The following is a 12,304-nucleotide window of genomic DNA, read 5'->3' on the forward strand; positions in this document are numbered from 1 at the left end:
AGATTCTCTAGCTGTATTCAGTGGTTACTTAGTTGATATTTTCTTTCCAGTATTCACAATATGAGATTACTTTTGCATACTACTTTGTTCAGTGGGGTTTTTTTGTTGTGTCGTTCCAGAATACACATTTTTGGAAGATCCTGCTTAGCCCCATTCTATTTCATGTTGCCAGAAAATAGCCTATTCAGATTTTCTTTTAAATATTCTATGTGTCTCTTTACAAAAATAATCAATAGGGAAATCATATTTCTCCAATGTGAACATTAGCTTTTGAGCCAGCAAATCAAATATTCAATTTAATATAGCTGAATATTGAATTTGAGGTCTAAATAATAGTGCATGGTTTACCATAATTCTATATTTGTATTTGGATTTTTGGCAGAAGTGTGAAAAGATTTGGGTCTTATCTGTAAAGTGCTGAGTATTCTACGACTGTTACAATACCTATTTTATATGATTGCTTTAACTCTTGGTGTTCATCCTTCATATGATTCTTAGTATGTATCTTGATAAGTTTATTTATTGATATTCCATGTTTTCAAATGAAATGTTCCTTCATGCATTTGAGGTGATTAATTTTGTCAGCAATGCATTTATTGTTTGCCTTGCCCCTCAGTACATTTGTGTTTGTGACCATCCAGTGGTTTTTTTTGTTTGTTTCTTTTCAGAATTCCTGAGTTTCTCTGCATCTTAATTGATATATTATGCTTATTTTTAAAGCATCAATTCTGTTTTAATTAATAAGTGTAAATCACCACCTATTGCTAATTTGCCACTTGTTAACAATAAAGCAAATATGCCAATAAAACTTTGCGATGCACACATTTTTTGTAGCCAAATGTGAAATAAAATAGCATAAGGATAGGTAATATAATTTCAGCCTTACAAACGTTGTGATGTCTTTGGTCTCGGGTACACCAAACCTGATGTGAGGTCCAGCCTGGAGGCTGTCTTTTCCTAGTGACTGAGAGAGAACCACTTAGTTACTCTTTTCAAAGGATATTTGGGGATTTTTATTAACTTGCAAGGTGAGATTTGGATTCTGCAGTCACCTTGAAAAATACTCTGTAACTCTGTATGTCTTCTTTTTCCCACCTAAATGGAGAACTTAGTTTATATAGAGCCTATGATTGTGATGCCTGTAGTAAATAATTCTTTTTTCTTTCTTTTTTTTTTTTAATAAGTCTATAAGTTATATTATATAACCTAAGCTTGATCTGGGTTTGTTCTCCTTCATCAGGTTAGAGCACTGTTTTGTTGATTAAATTATTAAAAAGGAAAAAAAGCAGAAGTTACTTTTTTCCTGTGAAGTTCAGTTATCCGAGCAGAAATCGTAATAAGCGTTCGTGTTCCTGATTTTTTTTTTATTTTATTTTTTTTTATATATAGATGAGTAAGACCAATTCCTGTTCTCTTTCCTCTTTTTAGGGGAAAGTTCCTCCTACTGAGCTCTTCTGTTTACTTCACCACACCCTTTTCAGAGGAAGGCAGATAGGTTTTCCCTTCATTCTGGAGGAAATTCATTTATGTGCCAAGAGTCTGCAAAATCTCTTGTCACTGCTCAGTTTCCATGATAGCTCTCATGCTGGCTTCCTCTTTATTCTAGTTCACCATGAACCATTCCAATCAGATAGCAGGAGAAGACAAACCAACCAACAAAAAACGACAACAAAAACCTAAGTAGCTGCTGAATGAAACCTATTATAATGCCAGCATCTCTTTAGCTCAGCACAAATCTGAAGAGATGGAACTGGAAGGAAACATACAACCAGCTAGGAGAGGTTTACTCCTGCCTCTTTAACTAAAGAACTACAGCTGTAAAGACCTGTTTGATGGTATAAAGTGAGATTTGAATATTCTCTTCTACTCACCTTCCTTGACCTGGCTTTCTAAACACCCAGCATTCTTCCTTCTTGTTATAAACCACAGCATACCTAACTCATACTTGCTGTTAGAAATATGCAACATTATCTTGCTCACAAGGGTTAATAACCCTTTTCTGCTTTCTCATAATCCCTTGCAACAATAGTGCTAAAATTATTTTTACTAATTTAAATACCTAAATTGTCTTTTTTTTTTTTTTTCCATAAATTCCATGTATTTCTATCATAGTCATTTTTTGCAGGGACCAAATAATTAATTAAATAAATAATTAAAGTGGCAGGGATTTATGTGTGTTGGTGATACCCTGCACGGTTTTCATCCCTTCCCCATTCCTGCAGAGCAGTTAATTGTTGTCAATTTGTAATTTCAGGAGAGACGGGAGAAGGTTCTCAATTGGAAGGAATAAATCAAAGAGCACAGGTCACTGCATTTGGCAGTTACTCTTTGCATGTGGTGGCTCAGGAAATGTGGCAATAAGAATCAGCCAGGCAGGATATTTATTAAGAGAAGCAATCAGGAAAAAATCCTACAATTTCATAATCATTCAGTTTAAATTTTTGCTCTGGATCTAACTTTGGTCTTTCCCCAGGACAGGCCTGAAACTGATTTGCCTCAAGATTTAAGTTGTGGACAGCTGCTAAAGTCATTTAAGCTGACTGAACTTCCAGTTTTGTAGTAGCTAATGTTGCATCTGTGTGTTTATCTTTTAATTCCCACTGACCTTTACTTGCCAAGCTGTTATTAGGAAATAAATCTTGGCTTACAACTGTTCCTGAATTTGCAGAGAAAAAAAAAAAACAAACCAAAACAAAAAAACCCCAACTGTTCAACAGTCTCCTTGGACTTCTTTCACTAGAAGGGATTTCCAGAGAAGTCCTTACAATAGTGGTTACATTCTCTTATCTGCAGTATGATATTGGGAAATCTGTTTCCTATTACATAAAAGAGTTGGGGGTTGGGTTTGGGTTTTTTTTTAGTGTTCGGAGTGAAAGTTGCAATCTCTTACAGTAAGAGCTAAAGAGAATATATGAAAGTCTCTGTCACAGTTTTATGAAGATACTACTTGTAACTCAAGAAGTCTCTTCACTCTAAATAGATGTGGAGTTGGAAGGAGCAATACTATTCCAGGAAAGCTTAACAGTTTGTTTGCTTTGCTCTTAACCTCTTCCCTCACCATTAGCAGCTGGGCACACTGGATTTCATGGATTCAGTACAGCAGATCTTATTCCAGTCAAAGGAGATCTGTACAGTTCTTTGAAGTACATACCACCATTTTTTTCAGGTCTTTGTTCTGAATAACAAAAAAATTTCAGAGTGGGTCCACAGAAAATTTCTTTTATCACAGATAAAACAATATATATTATCTTACTCTGAACCAGGAAACAACAGGCTAACTTGACTAAAGATTTCCCAGAATATTTAGTTCAAGGCAGATACCTGATATGCAAGTGTCTACCTAAACTGGAGAGGTTACAAGCAACTAAGAAATAGGTATTTTATAATAGGAAGTCCCAAGCAGCTGGAGGTTACATTGCTAGCTGTGCTTTTAATGACCATCTGTGAAACAAAGCTAAAGGAGAAGTAATGACACACAAAAAGTCAACAGCCCAATTCCATAGAAGACAAATATTTTATTACCAAAGGAGTTATAATATCAAAGTAAGAAACAGCAAAAGTGTTATAAACAACTATAAAAATACTTCTATTTATCCAAAATTAAATATGAACATTTTATTAGTTAAATGCCAATATATTATTCTCTGAAAATATTCACACATTGAAGTCATGTTTGTCTAACATGTTGAACATGTTATATAAAATGCTTGCATATAAGAAATCACCATCTGAAGGTAAGAAATTCTAGCTCCTCCTGCAGCTAACTCTCGGATAACCAAATACATCAGGCTAGTGCTGTTTCCAGGCAGCTGAACAAACTTACATTCAGGCATCTCCTTTTTGCCTTCCGTAGGGCTTGCTGTCTTGATGCTACTTCAGCCAGTAGAAGTGTGCTACATCTCTAAAACATCAGTATCCTTCCTAAGTTTTTCCCAAAGTTAACATTTTCCCTATTTTTCCAAGCCTAAATAGGTTTGCAGACCCACTAGGTATCCACACTGAAGACATTATTGCATCAGCAGAACAGACCCAAGATCATCTGCTTGTTTTGTAAATTTTTCCTTTTGGTCTTTCATGCATTTTATAAAGACATAAAGAAACCAGCTACTTTTCCATACTGATTTCTTCACCTGTAGCTTCTAAGATGGTTTTATAAATTGCAGTAGACATGTAAGTAGATTGCTTTCATATAACGGTAATATAAAGTTACTAAAAAAATCTGAAAATTCAATGTAGTTTCTAGAGCATGAAGGTGGGACACAGTCTTCTGCAGCGTTCTTTGTTTCAAACGCTGGTCTTTTATTTCCATTTCTTGGATTTAAGCAGCTTGGTTTAGCTATTTCTGTTTATTCCATCTCCAGGAACAAGGTACCTTAGCTTTCCATCAGAATTCTGGCATAAAGTGTTCATATAAGAGAGCAGAGTTACTTGAAGAAATGCAAAGATACCAAGTAATGCCACTTTGAAATAAAAGAGCAGAATTCAGCTGGAATCACCTGGAAATTATTTTTTCAAATTTATTCCAGCAGGATCGAAGGCTAGATATATTTGCTTTCAGTTCACAAAATTCTTGGTTACATTTCTTTTTGGACTGTTCACCTGTTTCTGTATCTTCTTTATTATGTGTATTTACCTGCATGCAAACCTGAAAAAGAATGGTTTGTACTGTTAATTAAGAAGTGCTTGTAATTTTCATATAGACCTCTTTTAAAAAACTAACAGATTTATGTTAGGGTAGAACCCCAGTGAGAAATAATAACTATGATTTTATACACTAGAGAAGTTAAAGGCCACCTTCACACAAGTGTGGTCTTTGTCTTTTACTAGAGAATTAACTCAGGTGTTCCAGTACTGAACCAGAGTATATATCTTCACTATAGCCTTCCAGACCATTGTCTTACTTAATCTTTGCACTGGGCTTAATGTCTATTACAAAATATGCTCTACAGAGAAAAATTGATCCTGCATATAACGTGCATGGTAGTTGTACCTTTGAGAGGCAGATATGACAGTCTGTGTTGAAGACCTCTAAGGAACATCACAAAGGAACTTCCAATACACTGTAGACCATCACTACAACTCACCTTTTCTTTTTTGTGTCTTTCACATTTGCACTGTAGAACCTGTAATGTCCCACATGAGACTAATGCTGCTTTCCATCTAAAGTCTTTGTTGATTTTTTGCTTATGAAAGAATCTGAGCATGTTGCATGCCATACTCTGTAGTGATTCTATTTCCTGTAAGAGAGCAAGAAAAATATGTCCTGAAACATCTGTGCACCATTAATTCTTTATAATGTTAGTTTGTCTTTCAAAAAAAGCTCCATCAATTACCATCAGTTGTTTTTGCTTTTACAGTGCCAATCTTTTTCCAATAAAACACATGACTAATCCTCTGACCTACCTGTCATCTCTTCAAAATATCTGAAGTATCAGTTTGTAATAGTAATAATAATAGCATAAGGATGTCAGGGAGAAATCATAGCCATAATGAAATCAGCTGATGCAGTTAGGAAAACAGTGAATGATTTTTGGAGCCGGTCCTTTTATCAAGTCATGACAAAATTTGCAGCAACAGCTGATGATTCTGCTTTCTGTCATTTGAGATCTGCCCAAACTATTACTTTCAAAGCTTTCAGATCTGAAGTGAAAAGCTTAGATAATATGATTTTCTGTAGAAAAATGAAAATAGATGTTGGGAAATTTTTGTTTCCTTCCATTGTCAAAATAAAATAAGTTTTCCATACTATTGTGGATTAAAAATATTAAAAAATAGAACAAAACAAACCCCACCAAAACCACCAAACATTTATTGGATATAGAATTGATTAATATTTTGATTTTTAATATCAATTTACTTGACAAATTGTGTTATTCCAAATTCAAAAACCAAAAAACCCTGAATATCATTATTTTACTATTAAAAGGTAATATTACTGTCCAACACAATATGTTATTCGGGGACTGGACTGTACAAAGAACTCATTTTCTCTAAAGTAAATTCTGAGAAGTTAAATTTTACCTGGGTATCGTTGCAGAAAAACACTTTGCTATTTTCTTGTTTTTTATTCTTGCAGCACCTGTCACGAAACTCTGCAGACATATGTACCTGTAAAATATCATACAAGTACTTTTAATCAAGTGAGCCAAGTTTCTCGCTAACAGCTGTTGATCTCAACACTAAATTGTTCTGTAGCATCTCCTGAGGTGCAGCAGGGTCACTGTACAATTCTGAGCTTTCACTTGTCAGGCAGGCAAGAAAACCCCAATCCAGCTACAATTTCTAAAGGTATTCACAGAATCACACAGAAACACAGAATGGTTGAGGTCAGAAGGGACCACCTGGTCCAACTGCCTGCTCAAGCAGGACCACCCAGAGCTGGCTGCCCAGAACCATGTCCAGGTGGCTTTCTAATATCTCCAAGGATGGAGACTCCACAACCTCCCTGGGCAATATGTGCCAGTGCTCGGTCACCCTCACAGTGAAAAAGTGTTCCCTGATGTTCAGAGAGAACCTCCTGTGTTTCAGTGTGTGCCCACTGCCTCTGGCCCTGTCACTGGGCACCACTGAAAAGGGGCCTCGCTTTTTGTACCCTCCACTCAGGAATTTATACATGAGATCCCCTGAGTCTTCTCTTCTCCAGGCTGAATGGTCCCTTTCTTTATTGAACAAATGCTCCAGTCCCTTAATCATCCTCGTGGCCCTTTGCTGGACTCTCTCCAGTAGCTCCGTATTTCTCTTATACTGGGGAACCCAGAACTGGACACAAATCTATTAATTTTAAACCTTCATATTCTATCGAATTACTTGGTTCTTTGGCATTTTAAAACATACAGGTATATTTAAATCTTACACAGACATCAAATACAATATTTGTCAATGTCGTCTCAATAAATACATGTTCCAGGCACCTAAACAGATTGTAGCACTCGCTTTGCATATTGCAGTAACAGAAGATGTCCTAAGCGTATCACCTGCTCCCTTTGCATGACCTTAATCTTTTATCAGTAGTTTATTCTCTGTTTTTGTTTTTTCTATTTTCACACATCTCATTGAGATGACAGCTGAACCGAATAAAATTCCTTCACATTCTTCTTCAGCCTGTATCCAGATAACTTAATACAACCAGAAGGGCTTTAAAAAAGGCAGCTCTTGACCATATTGTGTTAGATCTCCTTGCTCACACATGCATATGAACATATTAGACAACTTAATTCTTAAACTTTTTCTGCACATTCTTGTGTAACGTTGCCTGTACTTCAGAAATTCACCCAAGATGAAGTGGGTGTGTTTTCAAACAGGAAGTGTTTTCAAAACAAAGAGTTTAGAGAGTCAAATATTCACTGATTAAATAAATAAATAACATTGGAAGATAATGCACATCTCTGCTTGTACCACAACAGAATGAAGTTTTGCTGCAGTCACATGGCACCAAGACTTAAATAAATAAATAATCACCCTAAAACCTATATATCTGCGGCTTCATTTGCTAACTGCTAAGGGATTTATTTACCCATTCTCACTGACTTCCTCAGACCATCTTTAGTATAACATACAGTAACCATTTCTGAAGGCAATCAGCTGTGACTAAAGCAACCTAAGGGAAATCCTGACCTCAGAAAAGGCATTAGTGAAAATCAAATTAACTTATGGAGGTCTAGCATACAACTTGCTAGTCATCTCCCTAACTGCCTCCAAACATCAGGCTGAGGGACTGAAAGTTATTGATATTGGCTCTGCAATTGCAGGAAAATGCCTAGTGGGCTGCTGCTATCACCAAACAGCATTCTCCGTAATGTTTGCTGTTAGAAGACTGTACACTGATTTTACACAGAAAATAAATGAATCTCTGTTAAACTTGGAAAAATCAAGACAGGAAAATGAAGAAACTTGCACAGTAATTGCTTATGCCTATCCTAGGAAGTAAAATCTCTAGAGTTTGGTACATTCCAATTACCTTTCACAAGCATTAATTCATTCCAGGTTTATTTATTTATATATTTATTTCTTTGGATAACAGTTTTAGTTCTCATACAGTTTCCTAAAAAATGCTATCTCCTAAAAAACTCTATAACATTTATTACAATAAAAAAGATAGACTCTTAAATTGCATCTGGAAGAACAGCGTTGCTCTGTTCAAATCCATGATGGCACTCTGGGGCAACAAGGGCATCAAGCTTCATCCTGCAATTGGACAGTGGCAAGGTGTTGCCACCTCCAGCCTAGGACACCCCTCAGCTTCCCAGACCCTGTGGCTCCAGCGGAGCTGGGGTGTACCTCCTGGCTCTCCACCACAGGAGGACAACAGGATCTACCTTCCAGAAGCTGTTATTCCTATCATTCTGCTTTCTCTTAAGGTCAGCTATCTTATAACTGTTCACCAAGAGGGTTTATTTTTGTTCTCTAGGAAACACTGTCTTTGTCAGAAATAAGATGACAAACTAAAGGGGCACTTATCTGTTCTAATATGGCCTTGAATATTTTCCCCAGCTTTGTCAGGATAAGGTCATTTATCTATGGAGAAATACCTTTCTTTTTTCATTATCTCAACAAACACAACATGACCCAAATGTTTTTGAAGATTAAATGATGGTTCCCTGATCCTAAAGGTTGTTTGGGTTTTTTTCAGATAAGGGCTAATGTGTCTTGGTAGAGAAAGGTTGGAAACCACTGGCATAATGCTCTGAAGGATGGTGGTGGATTACATGTGTGAAGAAATACAATGGCTTCTGCTTTCACCTTTGTAAAAGCACTGTGTATCACTTGTATTTCATGCAAATAGAATTTGATTTAAGACTGCAACAGAATGGTGAGTTTAGTGACAAACTGTCAGAAAAATCACATTTCCATTGAAATGCCTCTGCTAATCCAACCATGAAAAGTGTTTTCGCCCATGAAAGTGCTCTTCACAGGATGAATTTAATCATTAATAATTCATGATGAAGAGTTGGAAGGTAGGTTTTGGGCATGGATTGGTAAACTGTTATGATACTGTTTTTCAAAGCTATAATAAATGTGGCTGATAAAGCCCTAATGGAGGAGATTTACAACTGTGAAAGTGAAGTTTTTCTCTGCTGTCATGTAGAAAAGCTGATTCTTCATTGGCTAAACAAGTTATATTAATAGGTAAAGTGCAAAGAAACCTTTATTGCTGTATGAATTCTGTGCCTCTGTGCATGTGTATTCAATGGACAACATAAAACTTCAGTCAAGTCATCTACAATTAATAGAACAAATTACAGGTTGTGTAATGCTTTCTTCTCTTGATAAAAAGATATAAACAGAAGTAGTCATGAAATTACTTTGGAAAATAATACTTTTTAATGTAATATAGTATACTACTTAGGGCCAAATGGTACATGTGTATAACTACATGGTGCACAGGCACAAATACCTGTATCACAGTATCTGTACAAGCAAATAGGCAGCACCATCTTATTTCAGAGATTTTTAAAGAGACTAAATTGTTACATCTCCTCAAATAAAGCCACCATTCCAGGATATTGTGTGATTTTAAATTGGTCTTTTATAATATGTTAACATTAGTTAATATTAGATCTTTTTTTTAATTATTATTTTCTATCATCTAAAAATAATCAACATTTTTTGAAAGCCCAAGAGCTATTACCTACCAGCTCATTGATGTCATGGCTTAATATATTCTCATACTTCACACGGATTTCAGTTGTTGTATTTCCCATTGCACAACTAGATGAATTCACTGGAGACAGAACAAGGAGCAGTGGCAGAACCCAAAAAATAGATCTAAAAAAGACTGGATTACAACAAGAGCAGTTAAGTACATATTAAAAGCCATAGTGTGCATGCTGTTTTAACATATACATTCTGTAATCTGTTAAAATAGTTTAAAAGGGACTGTTGTACAACCAAATGACTTGTACCCTGAGGGAAGGATTCAGCTCCAGATTAAGACACTATTTGGGTGTCTAAACTCCCTCATACTCAAGGACAATTTAGCCAGCGCGGTTGAGTGCCCACAGCTATTGAGCTGACCAGCCACTTGCTGTTCACTTGGCCTGAACTAATCTCCAGGCTTCACTGTAAGTGTTGATGAGGTCTCTCCATTGACCAGAATTGGACCATAATGACCTACGTAGGCAAGTAAGTGTCTGAGTCAAATAGGTGTAGACATTCAAGTGTCTTAATCTGCAGATAAATCTCATCCTAACTTTCCATTTTTCATATAAGAACTTTGACAAATGCCTATGAACATATTTTTGCATCAAAAGTGTGTTTAAACATATTTTTGGGCTGATCAAACGTACAAATTCATATTAGTGGCCACAACATGAGCCAAGGTGGCTACACACCCTTCTCTGCAAGGTTTTTGCAATCTTTTGGAGCCAATTTCACTGCTTCTCACTTTGTTTCTCCCTTCAGTGGACCATCTTGCTTTGCTCAAACTGCTGGTCTTCTGTCCTTGCATGACAGCCAAGAAAATATGAGTTCTGTGAGGATGGGCAGAGAGAAAAGACCAAAATACCAAAAAAGGATGAAGGCACTGACAGAGTAACTGGAGGCTGTAGGGTGACTGGCCTGATGTTGGAAATGAGGGAGACTGAGATGCTAGGAATGAGAGGACGACATTGGGATTGGGAAGCTCATAACTGGACTCTGTCCTACAGCTAGACTGGCTAGGATGATGCTTAAATGGGAGGAAACAGAGCTAGAAATTTAGTTTGGTGGATTAGCAAAGATCACAGCAGGTTCCTGGACTAGTATGAGCTGTTTCTACCCATCTCTGCTACTCAGTAAGAACAACAACAGCACACAGAGTTAACTGTGAGACTGCAGCTAGGAAAGGCAGAAGGGATGCCCTCACCCTAGCTGCTACTTTCATTCCTCTTCGGTGAGGATGGGAGCATTGAATACGCTCAGCACTAAGAGATGAGTATCTCTGGTCTTGGGTGTCACTAGTGAATCCCAGACTCAGAGAGAAATCTTGAATAACTAAGAAGAAAGCAATGAACTCGACCACAGTCTTTACTGAGCCACCAAACCTCTGTGATGCAAGAACCACAGCCACATCATGTGCTCATCCGCCACTCAGAGAAACAGTCCCTCACATCCCATCCCAGCAGACCCCTACTGCACACTGCTGCTTCAAAGCAGAATGCAGACCACTTTTCCTAACTACCAAAGCCTTTTTTTCCTGATAGATGACTTGTGAACACCCTGTGATGTACACACCTCTGTCCTAGAAACAGGACTGGAAAATTTTTACCTGTACAAGCTGAATTGAGAAATTCTTCTTGTGCCAAGCTGCCTGACAAATTTTAATGGGAATTTTGATGGCCTGAAAAACAAATTTTCTAACCTTTCATACACTCAACCAAGGTCTATTAATTTCTCAAAGAATCTAGTCTGAAGATCTAAATGGACCCTAAATGGATCCTACATATAGTAAATATAAAAACTGGGTAAGGCGAATCTGTTATGATCTTCAAGCTCCAAGTGGACACCAGACTCTCACAGAGCTTTACTTTTATAAATCCCTATGATGACTGTATCTGTACCAAGCAAATTATCAGTCTGTGGAACAAAGATTTAATATTTTTAAAAAGTTAACAAAAAAATGCAAGACCTCAATTACAGGACAACGTTTTTCCAATATACCATTGCACCTCTTGATTTCTGTGAAAAAAAAGAATGCTAACGCTTGTTTCCAAATAACAGTGATACAAGCAACTTGGATATGTTGCTTCAAAAGACACAAATAGCAATCTTCTAAATTAAAATCAATCTAATAGACTGCATCACTTAAAACTTGATTTCTCCAGCAACAAGTAGAGGTAATGTTTGAAAACTACAAAGTCGCTTCTTTTAATTTTACTTTCTCTGTATTGTACAGATTGTGAATCCTTTTTAAATGAGGAAATTATAGAATCAAAGCAGATAATTCTGAAAGAGATGTTGCACACTCATGAAATCCTTTGACCCATCGCAGGATTGCGATGAAACCTGTTCAGACGTTCCTAAATGAGTTCCCTGGAGCCCATTAGAGGAGTGTCATAAAAAATCCCAGAAGCTTTAGACTGAAAATTGACAGGAATTTTCTTAAAGTTAAGTAACTTCAAAAGAAGCGGAACTGACAGCACTCCATATGACCAGCACTTCTAAAGAAAGGGAGTGCGTATTACTGGTAATAGCCCATCCTTTCAGTAAACTCCCGAAAACTTGTAAGTCGTATCTGGAAAGCCCCAAAAAATTCTCCCAGAAAAGCCAGGAAGAGTCAGTATTCCAGTATTTCCAAATATTTAAAAAGCCCCTCTTGGTTTTTTGG

General features: G+C 36.7%; 1 protein-coding gene across 1 annotated transcript; it reads right to left on the minus strand.

Moving 5' to 3' along the window:
- Positions 1–4,492: 4,492 nt before the first annotated feature.
- On the minus strand, positions 4,493–9,775 carry IL7 (interleukin 7; the record flags this gene model as incomplete). The annotated part of the gene is made up of 4 exons (XM_029086921.1): positions 4,493–4,645; positions 5,085–5,237; positions 6,022–6,108; positions 9,633–9,775. Coding segments are annotated over 4 exons (536 nt in total), but the record flags the coding sequence as incomplete, so codon positions are not given.
- Positions 9,776–12,304: the final 2,529 nt, after the last annotated feature.

This window comes from Antrostomus carolinensis, unplaced genomic scaffold (assembly GCF_000700745.2).
Source record: "Antrostomus carolinensis isolate BGI_N321 unplaced genomic scaffold, ASM70074v2 scaffold1329, whole genome shotgun sequence".
Taxonomy (NCBI): domain Eukaryota; kingdom Metazoa; phylum Chordata; class Aves; order Caprimulgiformes; family Caprimulgidae; genus Antrostomus; species Antrostomus carolinensis.